The sequence below is a fragment of the Corythoichthys intestinalis genome, chromosome 11, assembly GCF_030265065.1.
Source record: "Corythoichthys intestinalis isolate RoL2023-P3 chromosome 11, ASM3026506v1, whole genome shotgun sequence".
In the NCBI taxonomy this organism is placed as follows: Eukaryota; Metazoa; Chordata; class Actinopteri; order Syngnathiformes; family Syngnathidae; genus Corythoichthys; species Corythoichthys intestinalis.
The window spans coordinates 22,596,190-22,616,927 of NC_080405.1; the positions used below are offsets into that span (position 1 = coordinate 22,596,190).

The 20,738-nt window shown below is 39.2% G+C and overlaps 2 protein-coding genes across 2 annotated transcripts; one reads left to right on the forward strand and one right to left on the reverse strand.

Annotated features, from left to right (window-relative positions):
- The first annotated feature begins 7,979 nt into the window (after nt 1-7,979).
- smtnl1 (smoothelin-like 1) lies at nt 7,980-12,461 on the forward strand. The gene is made up of 5 exons (XM_057851059.1): nt 7,980-8,150; nt 10,934-11,433; nt 11,611-11,725; nt 11,805-11,956; nt 12,089-12,461. The coding sequence occupies exons 1-5, from the start codon at nt 8,070-8,072 to the stop codon at nt 12,444-12,446; spliced, it is 1,206 nt and encodes a 401-aa protein (XP_057707042.1). The 5' UTR covers nt 7,980-8,069; the 3' UTR covers nt 12,447-12,461.
- A 7,060-nt stretch (nt 12,462-19,521) lies between these two features.
- On the reverse strand, nt 19,522-20,580 carry LOC130924427 (forkhead box protein L2-like). Its single transcript, XM_057850994.1, has one exon. The coding sequence runs from the start codon at nt 20,356-20,358 to the stop codon at nt 19,687-19,689; it is 672 nt and encodes a 223-aa protein (XP_057706977.1). The 5' UTR covers nt 20,359-20,580; the 3' UTR covers nt 19,522-19,686.
- Nucleotides 20,581-20,738: the final 158 nt, after the last annotated feature.

Sequence of the window (20,738 nt, forward strand, 5' to 3'; positions counted from 1 at the left end):
TAAGGGAGGCGGTTGTTCGCAGTTATATTGTCTAAAGGTTGTGCTGCCAAGTATTAGGCTGACGGTGAAAACATCTTTGTCTGGCCCATTTTTGGAGTTTTGTGTAAAATGATCATGATTCCATTTTTTTCATTCTCTTTTGTGTTTTTCATTGCAAGCTAAATAAATGAAGATATTGCTACCAAAGCATTTGTAATTGCCATCATTTTCTGGGAGAAATCTTGCATTATCTGACAGAATTGCAGGGGTGCCAATACTTTTGGCCAGCAGTGTATATTCGAAAAATTATACAATGTGGTAAATCATTGACCTATCTTCGTATAAAGTATTTGATACACTGCCGATTTTGCTGGTTTTCCCACTTGCAAAGCATGTAGAGGTCTGTAATTTGTATCATAAGTTCTCTTCAACTGTGAGGGACAGAATCTAATACAAAAAAAACAGAAAATCACGTTGTATGATTTTTAAATAATAAATTTGCATTTAATTGCATGAAATAAGTATTTGATACATTACAAAAATCGAACTTAATATTTGGTACAGAAACCTTTGTTTTCTATTACAGATATCAAACGTTTCCTGTAGTCCTTGACAAGGTTTGCACACACTGCAGCAGGGATTTTGGCCCACTCCTCCATGCAGATCTTCTCCAGAGCCTTCAGATTTCGGGGCTGCTGCCGGGCAACACGGACTTTCAATTCCCTCCATAGATTTTCTATCGGGTTCAGATCTGGTGACTGGCTAGGCCACTCCAGGACCTTAAAATGCTTCTTACGGAACCACTCTTTAGTTGCCTTGGCTGTGTGCTTTGGTTTGTTGTCATGCTGGAAGACCCAGCCACGACCCATGTTCAGGCCTCTCACTGAAGGAAGGAGGTTGTCAGCCAAGATCTGGCGATACATAGTCCCATCCATCCTCCCCTCAATACGGTGCAGTCGTCCTGTACCCTTGGCAGAGAAGCAGCCCCAAAAGATGATGTTTCGTCCTCCATGTTTCACGGTTGGGATGGTGTTCTTGGGGTTGTACTCCTCCTTCTTTTTCCTCCAAACACGACGAGCCGAGTTTAGACCAAAAAGTTCAATTTTAGTCTCATCCGACCACATGACCTTCCCCCATTGCTCCTCTGGATCATCCAGATGGTCAGTGGCAAACTTCAGACGTGTCTGGACATGCACTGGCTTCAGAAGCGGGACCTTGCGTGCGATGTAGGATTTTAATCCATGACGGCGTAATGTGTTTGCGATGGTTTTCTTCGCGACTGTGGTTCCAGCTCTCTTCAGATCATTGACCAGGTCCTGCCGTGTAGTTCTGGGCTGATCCCTCACCTTCCTCATGATAAGTGATGCCCCACGAGGTGAGATCTTGCATGGAGCCCCAGAACGAGGCAGATTGACCGTCAACTTGAACTTCTTCCATTTTCTAATAATCGCTCCAAAAGTTGTTACCTTCTCGCCAAGCTGCTTGCTTATTTTCCTGTAGCCCATCCCAACCTTGTGCAGGTCTATTATTTTATCCCTGATGTCCTTACACAGCTCTTTGGTCTTGGCCATTGTGGAGAGGTCGGAGTTTGTTTGTTTGAGCATGTGAACAGGTGTCTTTTATACAGGTAACAAGTTCAAACAGGTGCCGTTACTTACGGTAATGAGTGGAGAACAGGAGGGGTTCTAAAAAAGAACTAAGAGCCGAAATATTTACTAGTTGGTAATGTATCAAATACTTATTTCAGGCAGTTAAATACAAATATATTATTTAAAAATTATTCAATGTGATTTTCTGGATTTTTGTATTAGCTTCCGTCCCTCACAGTTGAAGAAAACTTATGTTACAAATTAAATACCTCTACATGGCTTGCAAGTGGGAAAACCAGCAAAATCAGCAGTGTATCAAATACTTTTTCTCCCCACTGTATACCAGGTTATTAATGAGTTCTGTTCCTCGGTTGGCGACGTAAACCGAATAAATGCGTCAAAATTAACCCTTTAAGTATCCCCAAAACACACCCTAATTCTCAAAGTCGGGTGATATGCCTTGAGTTTAGTTGTGTTAGGTTTGTGCCCTTGTGTGTCTTGTCATGTGATTTTCCATAGATTTCCCCTGTTGTGGCCTGCTCCTTGTGTCTTGACCAGTCCACTGCCTCTTGTATCAACCACCTGTGTCTCATTGTCTCATAATGTCTGTATTTAAGTTCCTAAAGTACTGTCTGTTATTGTTCGGTCATTGTCAATCCATGTGTCTATCCCAAGATTTGTTCATGTCTATTTCGCCATCCGTAGCCCACGTGTTCCTTCATCCTCTTCTAATTAAGTTTTTATGCCTTTTTGTTGGTACTTTGTGTTTTTGTTCGTTATCAATAAAGCGTTTTGAGTCACTCGGCCTTGCCTCCCTGGTGTTTTCCGTGCTTTTGGGTCCACCATGCCCAAGCGTCGTGACATCGGGTACGTCGTAAACCGGGTACTATACCTGTATATATACCAGTGTTGTTTTCGTCAACTATGACTATAACTAAAATATTTCGTCGACAAACAACTTTTTTATGACGATGACGAGACGATAACAAGCTAAAAACTTGTCTTGGGAGACGAAAACGTAACAACATGAATGCCAGTTTTCGTCTGAAGAGACGAGAACGAGACGAAAATGTGCCATAGTTTTTGTCACATGTTCACAGTGCCTGCCTGGTTCTGTCACTCATGTGACGTGCTGTGCCCCCTGGCAATTCACCCACTAGTGTCCTCTCTAGTCTTCCCATTGCCTGTTTTGAGATACACACGCTAAGATTAGTCTTCTAAAAAATATGCAATGTTGCTTTAGCAAATCACACACTAAATGTAACTCTTAGCTTTAGCATAGCATTCATGTTCTCGTTAGTATCAGGCTATTGTCCTCTTAAACTCGCTGTGCTAAGTGATCATCACACATTAATTGCAACTCATAGCATTAGTATAGCATTCGCATTCACGTTAGCATCAGGCTATTGTTAACGGTGAGCATCCTCTTAAACTCTCTGTGCTGCGTGATCATCACACACTAAATGTAACTCGTAGCGTTAGCATAGTATTCACGTTCGCATTAGCATCAAGCTATTGCTAACGGCCTGAGTCCTCTTAAACTCTCAGACAATTTTTTTTTTACATACAGTTCATGGTGTCCTGGTGGGTAATTTTTTTTTTTTCATTTCGAAAACATTTTTATTAAACGTCAACTAAAACTAGACAAAATTAATCTTGAATTTTCGTCAACAAAAACTAGACGAAGACAAACAAATTTTGAGATGACTAAAATATGACTAAGACTAACAAGTATTGTCGTCCAAAAGAGTAAGACTAAGACCAAAATTAAAAAGGCTGCCAAAAACAACACCAATATTTACATTATATATGTATATACATGGCGGAAAACACAGACAAGAATGAAAAAGCAGTTTCTGCTCTTGCACTCGTCTCTAAAATAAACCGCTGTATTTAAGCCAAAACAACTGTTGTGTTTAATAGAACAATATGTCTACATGCTGCCATAGCAGATTCATGGCGCATTAAGCTATTAACTATTTTTAATTTGTCAATTTTACTCTGGAAACCCACGTTTACAGACGTTGCGCAATCGCTTTTGTGTCAACCCAGCTATAAAAGAAGGTAAGTAATAACATTTATTTACAAAATGTCATTTTAGCTTAGAATTATTAATTGATGTCTAATATTTTGTTTAAAAAAAAAAAACAACTTAAAAAAGTTATTCACTCGCATATTTTAATCTTTTAAACAAATTACGTCACAATGAAAAAAATGGCGTCTGTAAAAAAGTCACAGATATCTACCTCATTACTATCGATTAATTGTATTTTTTTTCTTACTGCCGCATTTCCCCCAATAAGTTAGATGATAAATAATCGATCCAAACAAAGAAAAATTGGAAAATAACGTTTAATAGGGTAAATATATGAAAAAGAACATCTCGACCACTCCTTGATGTCCGCAATTTCTGCATCGCGACCCTTGTTATATTACCATGTTTCACCCATAAAATCCCCCCCAAAATCCGGCTGTGACCATTCACATCTCTGTCGATGATACATGCTACATGGCTACATGGAGTTTTTGGATCGAAACAAGGTAAGTATACGATAATATCTCGTTAAAATTGTGGTGTCTTTAATTCTGCTCTCACATGCTCTCACCTCCAGTTAGGGTTTTGCTGTTTAAATTTTTTTTTGTAGATGCCCTCCTGTTGAAAAATTTTCTTCCCCTAGAAAATTGAGATTTTAAGCTTTCCAATGATGTATCACACATGCATATAGGACAATTTTGAAATTTGGCCAAATTGGGGATCTCAGAGCGGAACTTCAAGTTACTTTAGTGTTTTCCGCCATTTATATACATATATGTGTGTAAGTGTGTGTGTTTTTGATGGTGGTGGTGGTGTGTGTGTGTGTGGGGGGGGTGTTAATGGCAGACAAGTGAAATTGGAAGGATTAGACTTTTCTGATAGTGGCCCTCGGCGAAAAAGGTTTGGACACCCCTACATGGTTAAAGAGGATTGGTGAAGATAAATGCAGAGACAGAACTGTTTTCTGGCAGGTGGAAATCTGTTTTCTACTATTGTTTTCCCGATTTAAAAAATGTTGAGGTATGATATGACAGCCAGCCACTTTATAGTGCCTCGTTTTCGCAGCGACTGTGAATGTTAAGTGCACTAATTTATTTAGTTGCCTTCTTTGTGCAAGCATCTGAAAATGCAGCCCATGTAAACAATGAAGATGAAACAAATGAACTTCTGAACTACAAAGTATGACCACACCTTGACCACTTATCGTAACAATCCAACTACGTTTTGATGAATATTTTTGAAAGGCACGCATCATTCTGAAATAGAGGAACACCAAAACAACAGTGCCCACATCAGCAAACATTTTGGGCAACTTGTGATCCAATGTCATTAAAAATTGAGATTCAACTGGAAAAAGAGTCAAAATAGAGGCGAACACGGGATTCTCTTTCCTAATCATTACTTCCTCTTTTGTAAAATGTTGCAGGCAGAAATGATGACATTAGATCGAAAACATGACGTGTGTTGTGTAACTTATAGTGCAAACTATACAAGTTTTGCATTCAAAGTAAGTGGTTTGATTTTATCATAGTCAGAAAGCTATCATTCTGTTTCTTTTTGATTGACTGTTTTTCTTGAAGACAATTAAAACCCTGAGCAAACCAAAAACCCACCCTTTTCATACATACATACATACATACATTTTATTTAAGATTACATTGGTGCCTTGAGGCAAAAGTTTAATTTGTTCCTTGCCCCAAGCTTATAACTCAAAACATTCGCATCTCAAGATGTATTTCCTTACTGGAATGTGTGCAGATACCATTATTATTATTATTTTAATCATAAGAAAATATATGATGAGCCTCCAAAAAATGAGACATGTGACAAATTTGACGGGATGATTTCACTACATCTATATTAGTCAACATTGTAAGACCACATGCTCTCATTTTCAGATCCTCTTCCTCAGACCAAAAGGCCCTACTTTCCATTGCTCACCCAGTCTATATTCACAAATTTGTTGTGTAATGGCAGCTCCTCGTGGCCATTTAAGGCTATTGTCTTTCTTTCTCTTTCTTTCTTTCTTTCTTTCTTTCTTTCTTTCTTTCTTTCTTTCTTTCTTTCTTTCTTTCTTTCTTTCTTTCTTTCTTTCTTTCTTTCTTTCTTTCTTTCTTTCTTTCTTTCTTTCTTTCTTTCTTTCTTTCTTTCTTTCTTTCTTTCTTTCTCATAGAACCTGCAGATGCATGTGTTGACTTGCATCCATCAAAATTTTCTAGAGAGAAATTTCTAATTCTAAGTGCATCAAATGTGATATATATAGCAATAAAGGGTTCAAACTTGAACAAAACAATATGGCATTCAATGTTCACAAGCAATTACTGTCCTTTTAAAAAAAATAGCATAATGTGATATAGTTCATTATTTTCTGTAATGTACTGTTAAACATTAGACTTTCATATATTTTAGATTCATTACACACAACTGAAGTAGTTAAAGCCTTTTATTGTTTTAATATTGATGATTTTGGTAAAATCCCTATCTCAAAAAATTAGCATATGACGAAAAGGTACTCCAAAGTAGCTCCTAACCTAATCATCTTAATCGACGAATTAACTCAAAACCCCTGCGAAAGATTCCTGAGGCTTTTAAAAACTCCCAGCTGGTTCATTACTCAAAACCGCAACCATGGGCAAGACTGCCGACCTGACTGCCGTCCAGAGGGCCATCATTGACACCCTCAAGCAACAGACTAAGACACAGAAAGAAATTTCTGAGCGAATAGGCTGTTCCCAGAGTGCTGTATCGTCACCTCAGTGGGAAGTCTGTGGGAAGGAAAAAGTGTGGCAGGAAACGCTGCACAACCAGAAGAGTTGACTGCACCCTGAGAAAGATTGTGGAGAAGCGCCGATTCCAGACTTTGGGGGACCTGCAGAAACAGTGGACTGAGTCTGGAGTACAAACATCCAGAGCCGCCGTGCACAGGCGTGTGCTAGAAATGGGCTACAGGTGCCGCATTCCACAGCTCAAGCCATTTCTGAACCTGAAACAGCGGCAGAAGCGCCTGACCTGGGCTACAGAGAAGCAGCACTGGACTGCTGCTCGGCCCAAAGTACTTTTTTCAGATGAAAGCAAATTTTGCATGTCATTCAAAAATCAAGGTACCAGAGTTTGGAGGAATACTGGGGGAAAAGGAAATGCCAAAATGCCTGAAGTCCAGTGTCAAGTACCCACAGTCAGTGATGATCTGGGTTGCCATGTCAGCTGCTAGTGGTGGTCTACTGTGTTTTATCGGCAGGGTCAATGCAGCAAGCTGTCAGGAGATTTTAGAGCACTTCATGCTTCCATCTGCTGAAAAGCTTTATGGAGACGAAGATTTCATTTTTCAGCACGACCTGCCACTTGCTCACAGTGCCAAAACCACTGGTAAATGGTTTACTGACCATGGCATTACTGTGCTCAATTGGCCTGCCAACTCTCCTGACCTGAACCACATAGAGAATCTGTTGGATATTGTGAAGAAGAAGTTGAGAGACACCAGACCCAACACTGGATGAGTTTAAGGCCGCTATCGAAGCATCCTGGGCCTCCATAACACCTCAGCAGTGCCACAGGCTGATTGCCTCCATGCCACGCCGCATTGAAGCAGTCATTTCTGTAACAGGATTCCCGACCAAGTATTGAGTGCATAGCTGATATAATTAATTTTAGGTTGACTTTTTTTGTATTAAAAAGCACTTTTTGTATTTGTCAGATAAAATATGCTAATTTTTTGAGATAGGGATTTTTGGTTTTTCTTGACTTTTTTGCCAAAATCATCAATATTAAAACAGTAAAATGCTTGAACTACTTCAGTTGTGTGTAATGAATCTAAAATATATGGAAGTCTAATGTTTATCAGTACATTACAGAAAATAATGAACTTTATCACAATATGCTAATTTTTTGAGAAGGACTAGTAAAAGCATAATGTTTACAATTCTAATATCAATTACAGAAGCGATCAGCATTGTATATGGTATTTTTTTAAACTGATCAGCGAAAATAACACACACTGGATCACAGGTCAAACAACTCAATCAGGGGCTTCAAGAAAACAAAAACATGAAAGATTGTTACCAAACTTAATTTTTTAAATTGTTAATTAATTTGATCGAGAATCGAAAATCAAGAGGTGCCGGATCTTGTTCCGGCAGGATCCGGCACAAATTAACCCCTGATTGAGTGACTATAGTCAAAAGATAGTGGATTGCGTGCGTGTTTGTGTGTGCGTGGGCGTGCATGTGTGTGTGTACTGCCGCGGTTTCCACAGCAGATGCAGCTGTCCAGCCACATTGGACTGGGCCTCTGTCACTGAGATGCTATTTTGGGGACATGTGTTGTAAGAAAGGTCACATAAAAAAGCAAAGGCATCCTTGCAAAAGCGGGAGGGAGTGTCGGGTGAATGGAGCAGAAAGACAAGAGGACGAGCAAGACAGCACAGAACTGCATTCAAAAGGCTTCTTCAGAAATCGGACATAACTGTAATGGATGGAGAATCCGTCAACAAGGAGACGCTTGAGTCTTCAGAAGGGACAAATCAGGCTGACTCGAGTGTCAACAAACAGGTAGTTGTGATTATGTATAATCAGTAATAATAAATGTGAAGTGTTTTATTGCCCTCCCCGCTTTCACAGAGAGCACTGACGTTTGAGGCTGCTTTAAAGATGTAAGATTTTTTTTTTTACTAAGAAACGAGGATTTAGACTGCACCATTTTATTGCAGCAACCCTAATATATCAAAGTTCAGTTATTCCACTTTCTCCTAATGGTGGTTTCACTTTAAAGTTCTTTATATCTAAATCTAATCTTTAAAAAAATGAAAAAAGTGGACACTGCCTGTAAAATTTAGTGGGAAAAGAGTACACATTTATGTTGGAAAGTACTGTAGTAATGTCAATTTGTTTTTCTAAACCTTTGTAAAGTATGATCTACTTCTAGTCTTGGATGGTAAAACTTACGATAAAACAAAACGACTCGTATTGATGGCACCGAAAAAGGAAAGGGTTGTCTGAAAGGATAAAAACGTTGAAAAATGTTTTGTATTGTATATATTGTACACAACCGCCCAAAATTATATTTTGTTATTTAATAATAATTTGAGAGTTCATGTATACTTCACATGGTCCTATTGCATACGTCTTAAATCTAGAGAAATCTTTGTTGATAGAAATCCTGCAAAGTTAAAAAAAAAAAAAAAAAAAATGAAATTAATAAAACAGAATGTTGTTAACAAGTCCACCAAATTTTAATACATAGAAAAAAATGCCAAATATATACAATGAGGTTTCAAATTTAGGAACAAATAGAGCATGTCCAACTGTTTTGTTCCTGAAACTCATCTTTACTGGGCAAATATTTTAGAAGCACGCATGGAATTAAGATCCAGCAATTACAGCCACTCTAGTATTATAACGAACGAGTCATTATAACAAAAAATCCATTTAGCACGTAACGTATAAGTACAGGATACCAGTAGTGCATATGTTCTTAACAAATACAGATGTGATGATGCAAAGTATAAAGTGACCAGACAGTGACAGACAAAAACAATCAATTCAAACACACCTGCTTTTGTTCAACAAAAACCAAACAATAATATAAATCTGATGGACATGTTAATGTATAGTTTTAAGGCCCAATTATTTGAATTGAAGTTGCCAAGGTTTTTCATATACAGTACAATAGCTCTTGAGAGTGAACGTGACACTCCCAATGTAAAACGTCTAAATCGAGATGCTGCCCAAATCCCAGAATGGATTTCTTTATCTCATGTTGCATGACTGCTTGCTGAGGGCCGTCATATCGCAGGAGGAGAGAGTGCTGACTAATATTAGCAACTCTTACTTCAAACTTGAGTCTTTGAGTCAAATATCTCTACCACTTTTGCTCCATTGGCATGGCATCAAATGACGATCCTCTGCACTGTTTGCCAAACTTTATTGAGCCAAAGCACATATTTGACATTGCAGTTGTATGAATTGTATCAGGTAATGCTCTAGATCCGTTGTTCTTAATCTTGCTGAAGGTACCGAACCCCAAGTTTCACATGTGGATTCAATGAACCCTTTGGATTTAGATAATAAAGCTTTTTTTCCAATTGGAAAACAGATAACCTAAGCTAGCAAACTAATAATTTAGCAAATTCCCGTTCAAAATTCCTCTCATTTTGACAGCATGTTTTATAAACAGGTAAAAATTAAGACCTCGCTGCCCATTGGTCTGTTTTATTCCCTCATACCAAGTGCGAGTCAACCTTCCACTGAGCAAACCAGTTTTTCCTCCCATAAAATTGAGGACTAGCAGTTAAAAGAAATGGAATAAACCTGTAAACTGGGAACAAAGCAGTCCAAAACCTTATCTTAAAAGCCTCTTTGCCTGGATTTGATCAGCATACGAAAATATGGCGCTGCTTTTCTTTTTTGCCTTCGCCAAACGCCATAGACTTACTTACCGAACTCCTGGAGTTCGATCGAACCCAGGTTAAGAACCACTGCTCTAGATCTAGAATATATGGTAGAAGATACAATTAACCCTCTCAGGGACAATGGTCACGACAGTAGACATCTATTCAACAGTTACCATTATCTGAACTCATTCACTACCATTTCAAGTGAACGAGTATGTGTTGTGGTAGTTAGTACAAGAGGGAAATTGATATTGAAATCAACTATTGACGGCAATAGATGTCAAATCCATTTCAACTTCCTGTAAAATGCATTCGACGTCTATTTCTGTCAATGGCAGCAAAAGAGTTAAGCGATGTGAGGTCACTAACAAAAAAATTAATACAATTCCCGGCGCTAAATACACATGGGCCACAGTTAAGTGAGTTTATGTCTTTATTATTATCATTTATTTTGATTTTTTTTTTTTTTTAATCATTTCATATAGAATTATTTCTATTTTCGTTTTTTATTTGTGTGTTTTTTATATATATATATTTTTTTTTTTAATTTTTTAAATTATCTTTATATATAACGGAAACTACAAATAATGAAGTCAATTATTTTTTTATTTAAAATTATTTATACAGTACATACATAAATACAGTATATTTTTAAATTTCCCCTTGCAAAGTACAAGCAGGCAACACTAATAATACTGTACTGCAATTGGATGTTAAATTGGGCCACAAAATATAGTTCCTCTTGGCTGCATGTTTGAGACCCTTGCCCTGTATCAATATTATAAAATCATTTAAGAAAAAAAAATTATCATAATTCCTAGATGAAAAGCTTAACCTGTTGGGCCCCAAAAATGGACAGAAAGACAAACTGTTCCAGTAGAATGCGCAATGCCATTGTGGATGTTATCCTTCAGCATTTTTTTTTTGCTGATTGCCTTACAGACAGATGAACCAGAGCTTGTGCAAAGTAATGACCCAAGAGAGGGGGACGAGGCAGAGAGGCAAGAGCTAAGTCCAGAGATGAGGGAGGATCCACTACCACAACTGAGGGACGAGGAAGCTGCAGACGCACATGCACCCCGGACAGAAGGTGCCACTGTAGCCACTGCAGAAGAAGACGTGAAGGATCCTGGAAAGAAAGAGGATGGAGATGTTAAGGAAGAGATCAAAAATAGAGAGAAGGGCGAGACCAAAAAAGTTGAAGAGAATGTCAGTGAGGACAAAAGTGTTGAAAAACAGCCAGAAAAGGTGAAGGATGAAAAGCATGTCAAAGAAGATCAAGCGAAAGCCAAAGAGAGGCTAAAAGAGGCAGAAAAACAAGGGAAAGCCAAAAGAAACCCAAAAGCAACAACTATTCCATCCCGTCCGAGGCCCTCGACTCGCTCTGGTCGAGTATCCAAAAAGAGTGACATCATCGCCAAGTTCCAACAGGGAGCACCAGAGTGAGTCACTAAGTACAAATGAACCGCACTCGTCTGTCTCTGTCTGTCCATCCATCAATAGCTTTAGCCCTCCTTCCATCCACGTACGAAACAACCTATTTGCTTGTGGTCGATCCACCTGTCTGTTTATCTTGTTGTTTTATGCATTTAAATGCCATCCATTTATGGCTTTTCCAGAACACCAATCCCACGCAACTTCAAAATTCAAAAGTCATCTACAGCTGCGGCCACGGGGGCTTCCATCAAACAGAGAATGCTGCAGTGGTGCCGCAGCAAAACCCAACACTATAAGGTACGCTATCAGGTGACTATTCAGAAAACTTTTTTATCGAGTCACCTCAAATTGGCAAGTCTTTCTCTTAATCTTTTAGGGTGTCAACATAGAAAACTTCTCCTCATCTTGGTGTGACGGGATGGCTTTCTGCGCACTGGTCCATCGCTTCTTCCCCGACGCTTTCGACTATAGTGCCTTGAAACCTACTGAAAGGGAGAAGAACTTCACACTGGCCTTCCAGACTGCAGAGTATGCATGCATATATCTGTGACAACCTGGAAACAGGTTTAAAAAATACTTTCTCTGACACATTGGATTGTGCTAGTGATTTATTTGCCCGCACTGTTCTTCCCGGAATTGACACTTATGTACTTCCCCCAGGTCGCTGGCTGACTGCTGGCCTCTGCTTGAAGTGTCTGACATGCTTATGATGGGGAACAACCCAGACCCCATGTGTGTGTTCACATACGTCCAGGCCCTTTGTCACAGCCTCTCCAAACTGGAGAAAGAGAAGAAGGAGCAAGAGGAAAAAGACAAAGAGGAGAAAGCTAAAGCAGGGGAAGAGAAGGACGAGAAGGTAGAAGATGCCAGCAAAGAGCTGTCAGTGGACAAAGAAGAGGCTGAGCATGCTGGGAATGGGTCACCAAATAGTAGTCAAGACGACAATGCCAAAGAAGAGGCAGCAAAGAGCTGTGAAACGGAGGAAGATGGACAACTGTTAGTGGAAGCGAAGTCCTAGGAATAAATTTACAGTACACCCAAATAGATTTTTGTGAATTAAGAATGTCTTAGTTTGTTTGGTTCAACACTGTCACTTTTGCAAGCTGTCATGTACAATATATTTTTGATCTTGTGCACAAACAAGTAAACACCTTTCTTGTTGAATGGTTGAGTAAGAAAATGAATCCAACAGTCTAGATCAGGGGTTGGGAACCTTTTGGCCGAGAGAGCCATGAACACCACATATTTTTAAATGTAATTTTGTTAGAGCCATACAATATGTTTAAAACTAAAAATACAAGTAATACAGTATTGGCCCGAATATGAGACGGCCCTGATTATAAGACGACCCCCTCTTTTTCAAGACTCAAGTTTGAAAAAAGACTTTTTGAACACCAAATTAATTTTTATCCAGAAAATAATTACAGTACATCAAACAAATGACAATAATAACAATATATTTGAGAGAAAAAGCATGTTATTTTGCCTCATTAAAATCTTAATATCTGAACATTTAAATATGTAAACTAAAGTGCAATCACATTCGTAAATGGATGGCTTCTGGTTTTTGAAATGTAAATAAACCAATCTATTGTGATAAAACAACAAATTTGCAATAACTGCATTAACCATCAAAGTGAAGTCTAACTGTAACTGTAGTCTTGGAACAAACCTGAATAAGCAAAAACATTGCAATAAAATAATGCAAACTGGTTAAACTTAAAAGAGTAGCTGAGATCTATCATGACAGAACATCGCTTCTATGATAGCTGGCGCCATCTAGCGACGTGAATGGGGAGAGTAGCGGATATCTATCATGACAGAACAATGCTTCAATGATATCTGGCGCCATCTAGCGTCGTGAATGGGTATAATGTCTAGACCGCGAATATAAGACGACCCCTTCTTTTTCAGTGTTATTTCAATGCAAAAAAACACCGTCTTATATTTGGGCCAATACGGTATGTGCATTTTATGTAATTTCAACGCTTTTAAAGTACAATAAGTCTCTGAATTCTTTTTAATAACATATATATATAATAATAATTGAATTAAATAATAGATAATAATTAAATAATACTAAAAGAGTTATTTTAATATTTCGTTACTTCCACCGACAGATTTAACCATATGTTCAAAATGTTTCATCTTATTTAATTGTTTTTATGAAAAATATACACACAAGTTTCAGCCTGAAATACTGTTGTACTTACGGTTTTAAACCAGCAGGGGGCAGCGTTCGCTTCTTAGCGCGCATAGGCAATAAGGCTACGTTCATACTACAGGTCTTAATGCACGAATCCGATTTTTTGCCACATCTGTTTTTTTGGTGTGCCCGTTCAGACTGCCTTTGTCCATTGGGACCGTTCAAGTATCACGCATGCGCACTAATTCGCAGTCCGACATGCGCTGAGCAAGACGACCCGCATGCGCAGAAGCATCAAAACAAATGACCACACATGCTGGCTGGCATCTGTCATTCCAGGGACATCATATTTTGCTTTTTAAAAAAGGGGACCCAAATAACAGACATAAACAATCCCCGTCTAGGCTTATTTTCAAAGTATATGGATCAATAGCATGCACGCACTGTCCGTGCATGTCACACACACATACGGGCAGTTTGCCCCGACTCTCGGCCGTGTAAGCAATGTTGAAATATTGCTCATATAAAGCAGAGAGAAAACCGATCATTCTCAGGCTTATCATCAACCCATTTTTATTTTTTTTTATGACTGTTGTCAAGTCCGACCCTTCCTAAAAAGCCGTGTTCAAGGCAAGCTAGGCGCTAATAACGCACAGCTGCACCACTACCGTGGCGTCTCTCTCGCTTTTTGATTAAGTAATTGCTGCATGAATTCTTATTTCAGAGACTGGACAGTACAGACCGCCGCGACAGTCTGGAAAAATGTGGCCCAGATCGGATTTGAACCACATGCGAAAGTGACCCAGATCGGATTTGAAATGGTTCAGTTCTACGCGACTTGTCACGTTCAGACCGTCAAGTTAATGCCTCACTCGAGTCGGAAAAACACGAAAAAATCGGATTTGTGCATTAAGACCTGTAATATGAACGTAGCCTAAGTGTTCGCATTTTTGAGCGAATAAGAAATGAGCCGTCTGTTCAGCAATGCGAGACGGACGTTGCTGCTAAAAGTATTTTTTTCTTGTTTCGTAAAATAAATGCTTATTGCATGTCTTTTTTTTTTTTTTCTACAAACCAAGAATGGAGACTGTTTTACGTCCATATCTATAAAGAATTCGGGGATTTAAGCATTTAGTCACAATAATTTTCCCCGGAAAAGCTCTACTTACATCAGGCGGCCGCTAGGTACATTCACTAACAGACTAGCATTGTAATTCGACTTATCTACGTAAAATAAAGGCTTACTGCATGTTTTTTTTTTTTTTTTTCTCGCTTTTAACCAAGAAACAAGACTGTTTTACGTCCGTATCGATAAAGAACTCGGGGATTTAAGCATTTATTCACATGAACTTTCACTGGAAAAACTCTTTCTACATCAGGCGGCCGCTAGCTACATTCACTAACAGACTTATTTACGTAAAATAAATGCTTACTGCATATTATTTTTTTACTTTTTGTTTTGCTTTTAACCAAGTATCAAGATTGTTTCATGTCCATATCTGTAAAGAATTCAGGGATTGAAGCATTTATTCACAAGTATTTTCAATGAAAAAGCTCTTTGTCTGTGATTCCACTTGGTCAGCTTTGACGGCCTCGCCAGCAATCCAGTTGCCTGGTACACTAGACTCAACGCTGTTCCAGCTGTTGAGTCTGGCCACCATTCCCACGGATACAATTTCCAGTGCGGAGCAAGCCACAGCAAACAGACAGCGGAGTGGACCAATCAGCGACGGGCAGACGTGACGTTATTAACTGACGACGGAAGAATGAGGGACTTGCGCACAGAAGTAAACATACAAAGAGAGCGGAGTTTATTCAACATGGCTAGCGCGAGACAGACTATTGTCAAAGACTCATGTCGCTGTGTTTTTGGTAATTTAAAACAGAATTTACCGCGGATTGGAACATGTTCTCGGTTATCCCGTTGACCATCTGTGTTGTGGAGACGACTTTCGGCGCGCAAGAGTGACATTGCTCGTGAAGGACACGTCATGCAAATAAACGAATCTGATTTGTCGATTGATTTTGTACCTGCTCGAAAAGGCCGTTAATGGGATGGTTCCCAGACTATTTCTCTCAGTGTTTGAAAAATACAGGGAGAATAGTCTGGCAGAGCCAGGCAAGCAATCCAGGCCCCCTTTTTATCGTCGTCAATGCATTATGAAGTCTATGGTAGTACTTATTTTTCTATTAACAGGACAGTAAAAATTACTCTGGTGGAATGAATACCACATTTTCTGTAAAACATTAGACATATGTGTCTTCAGAAATAAATAAGACTTCCCAGATAGCAGACCAATATTGAATATGAGTTGATTTTCCGTCAAAATCATCAGTATGGTTGACATCGAAATTTTCAACAATAAACAATGTTGAATTAATGTTACAAATACCGACGACACATGACAGTGACATTAAAACAACATTGTTCTGTGGTATGTCAGGCGATGGTACGGTTAACATTGTTTTAAAGTTGATTAACTAATGCTGACAAATAGTTGATTTACAGTTGACCGGGAAATATGATTGAAAAGTCATTTAATTATGGATGAGCGGGAGTTTTGGTCGAAAAATATTTGTGTTCTTGGTTGACCAGGAAGACCACGAATCACCTCAAACAAACTCCACTGGAAACAACTCATTTAAGGATAGCCACATTTAAAGGTAAGCCTGCTGCATTTTTCAGAGCCTTTAACAACAGTGATGTCTAACAGTAGAAAGAACCTCATTTGTCATTATTACTTGTATTTTTAACCCAGCGTTAAATTACCAGATAATATATATTTTTTAAGCAATTTGTTATTTCGCTATGCATCTAAATGCACCTCAGCGCAATGAACGCAATCTCTCCTCTGAGAGCTGGAATGTCAGATGTTAAAAAAACTTCCAGAAGCTTCAACGTAAGTTGTACAGAAAAAAAAACACTCCCTGATACTTTAAAGTTAGTCATTCACATTTTATTTTAAGCTAGAAGGTTTTGGAGACCAGTTCAGAGCGTATTGAGCCATGGAGAGGAAAGTCTGTTGAACCAAACGTATCCTGGTGAGTTTTCTTATGTGCTAATTTGGGCTAGTTGTTGATGTTTGCTAGAAACAATGTTGATAAATACATCCACACATAGAATTCTAAAACCAGTTGGACAATACTGTTATGGACAAGAATTGTGATAAGTTCTGTTGTTATGTCAGTTATGTTGAAGAGTGGTGAAAGAGGAAAAAAGTGTTTTGGCAAACTTTTCAATCCGTTTTTCAGCATTAGCACATGTGCTGTGCTTGTGATAGGAATAACGGTATTGACTATATTCAAGTCCAATATACAGTGGGGAGAACAAGTATTTGATACACTGCCAATGGGTTTTCCCATTGGCAATGTATGAAATACTTCTTCTCCCCACTGTATATATAATATATATACATTTTTTTTTTTTAAATTTAGCTAGCCCATTACTGGTCTGTGTATTGTATTGTTTTGCCCTTTGAGTAACGACCCTACACGTTTCCCTTTGTGCAGGCTGTTTTTTTAGGGGGGGATTGATTCACTCGAGGATTTGTTGTTACCTGCAGTGCGGCCTGGACTGAACCCCACCACCAAACGAGACGCCACCAGTGGTGTTGGGAAGAAATACAGAGGTGAACACTTACGTTCCACCACCACCTACGTTCCTTGTGAATGCCGTTTTGTTTGTATTCTTCAGATTCACTGAAGAGGCAGATGTGAATGGACGTGTCGGAATATGCATTCGCTGCTGTTGTGCAGAAGTGGCTGCGCTATGCCCCAGACTGCATTGGTGGCAAGGAAGAAGAGGAGGCTTAAGTCATAAAATGCCCAACGAAGAGGGGAAAAACATATATAAGTCGCACCGGAGTATAAGTCGCATTTTTGGGGAATATTTACTTGATAAAATCCAACACATAGAACAGATATGTCATCTTGAAAGGCAATTTAAAATAAAAATACCATAGAGAACAACATGCTGAGTAAGTGTAAAGTATGATTATGTTACATGATGCATGAACAACGGAATGCGAATGTGGCTGGTATGTTAACATAACATAGCTATTAAGAGTTATTCAGATAACTATAGCATAAAGAACATGCTAACAAGTTTACCAAACCATCAGTGTCCCTCCAAAACACTAAAATAACATGTGAAATGATAACCAACACCAATAAGTCGCACCCCAGCCAAACTATGAAAAAAAAATGCGACTTATGGTCCGAAAAATACGGTATATTTTATTCGTCAACTTAGCTGTTTTTTCTGTCTGTAAATAAAGCAGGACCCCTAAATAAAGGCATATTTGAAAGCAAAGATAGTGTCATGGTTGAAAATGAAGTAAAACATAACATTGATTCAGCGTTGTTCCAATATTATTAATAATCAAAATGACGTTCAGGTTTTGTCAGGATTTCAACATTGAAACATTAATTGAGGGTGCAAAAGTGGTAAAAAATCAACGTAGGGTGTCAATGTTGATTCAGTGATGTAAGACCGACAGCGGAATGTTGATCCAACATCTTTTCAACATCGGTCTGCTATCTGGGTAGCCTATTATGACATTAAAAAAAAAATCTAGAAGTTCTGGTTTTTACTATTAATGGGGGCAATAACAAGAGTGCATTTCTGTGTTTATTTAATTTTGTTTTTATTAACATTGTATTAATTGATTAATTCATATAAAATATATGAGAGCAACATCAAAACAAAATACAATTAGGACCGCCATATACAGTGTATCACAAAAGTGAGTACACCCCGCGCATTTCTGCAGATATTTAGGTATATCTTTTCATGGCACAACACTGACAAAATGACACTTTGACACAATGAAAAGTAGTCTGTGTGCAGCTTATATAATAAAGGTAATTTATTTCCCCCTCAAAATAACTCAAAATATAGCCATTAATTTCTAAACCCCTGGCAACAAAAGTGAGTACACCCCTTAGAAATTACGTACATGCCTAAATGTCCAAATTGAGAACTGCTTGTCATTTTCCCTCCAAAATGTCATTTGATTTGTTACAAGAGTGCTGTCAGCATTGCTGCAGAGATTAAAGGGGTGGGGTCAGCCTGTTAGTGCTCAGACCATATGCCGCACTCTACATTAAATAGGTGTGCATGGCTGTCACCCCAGGAGGAAGCCTCTTCTGAAGACGGTACACAAGAAAGCCCACAAACAGTTTGCTGAAGACATGTCAACAAAGCACATGGATTACTGGAACCTGCATGTCCCATGGTCTGATGAGAAGGGCAGGCTTTCTTGTGTACCGTCTTCATAAGAGGCTTGCTCCTGGGGTGGCAGCCATGAACACAAATTTGATGTAGCGTGTGGCGTATGGTCAGAGCACTAACAGGCTAACCCCCCCCCCACACACACACACACACACACACACCTCTTCAATCTCTGCAGCCATGCTGACAGCACTCCTGTAACAAGTCACATGACATTTTGGAGGGAAAATGACAAGCAGTACTTAATTTGGACATTTTGGGATGTACGTAGTTTCTAAGGGGTGTACTCATTTTTGTTGCCATGGGTTTAGATATTAATTTCTGTATTTTGAGTTATTTTGAGGGGAAAAATAAATTAACTCTATTATATAAGCTGCACACAGACTACGTTTCATTGTGTCAAAGGGTCATCTTGTCAGTGTTGTCCTATGAAAATATATACTTAAATATCTGCAGAAATGCGAGGGGTGTACTCACTTTTGTGATACACTGTATGAGAACATGACATTTTAGGTCATGTAGGCCACACTTGTTTACTAAATGTTCATATTGTGGCCTATGTGACACAAAATGTCATGTCCACATACAGTATGAGGACACCATGTCTTTATGAAGGGGAAAGACATTTTTTGAAAACTAAGACGTTTCGTCTGCTTGATTCAATAAGTAGGCGTAACAGGTTTTTGTCCAAATATATTTATTTGACAAACATGGTGAAATTTGGTAACATGGAAACATTTCAAGTAAGGTGCTTTAACTATGGCACAGAAGCCAAAGACAATTAAATACCATACAGCAAGAACAAAAACATTATTGAAGTTGGCTGTATAATACAAATATGAACTTTTTTCTTTCTTTCAATAAACGTCCTGCTTCTTCTCATCTCTGGAAGTTTCCCCAAACGGCACTCAAGTGCTGATAGCCGGATTCCCACGAGCTGGCCCCAGGTATGATGGGGCCGACGGCGCCATACTGGTTCCAGTGCTGTGGCGCGAAATCCGGCTGTTGATGGTAGACGGCGCTGGGCACACAGTACGCCTGTGTCAAGTAGGGGCTCACTGGAGGAATGTTGTTGAAGCTGTGGAACGAACCCGCACGGTTGAAGCTCGGTTGGGGTAAGTTAGTCCAGCTCACGTACGGCGTCGGGTTGTTCAGGACGACCACACTCGAAAGGTTACGTTGGGGCCTCCTCGCAGTGCGGCGACGACGGCGCCGGTAGTTGCCATCCTCGAACATGTCGTTGAAAGCGGGGTGCAGCATCCAGTAGTGGCCCTTCCTGCCATCTGAGATCTCCTTTGGTACCTTCACGAAGCACTCGTTCATGGACAAATTGTGTCGGACGCTGTTTTTCCAGCCTTTTTGGTCGCTCTGATAAAAAGGAAACTTGGAGGTGATGTAGTCGTAAATCCCGCTTACTGTTTCCTTCTCGAAGGCGCTGTCTTTAATGGCCATCGTAATGAGAGCCACGAATGAATAGGGCGGCTTCTTGTCAACGTAGTTTTCCTCCTCTTCGCCAGAAATTTTAGGTTGGGGTTCGTTGCCGTCAGCCATTGCGACGCACGCGTCTTCGAATTTTTTCGTGAAAATAGGCTTGCAGACAAGGCACGAATGCAGGTGGACTTCTCACTCTGCCATATAAGGATCCCATCTCTTTGATCGTTAACCATGTTTACGCTTTTCACGTGTTTTTTCGTTATTGTTTATAGAGTGTTTCAGAATTTTCCCACGGCTCTATTAGAGGTACCCGTGGGAATTTCTCACTGACACGCCCACCTACACATGCAACCCAACTGCGCTTAATTTGACCTTTTTCTTTTTATCTGCTCTAGGAGACACACCATTTAGAAGTAGACTTATAATGTATTACAACTAGAGGTGTGACAAAATATCGAAATGGTTATATGTCGTGATACTTTGTATCCCAAAAGGTT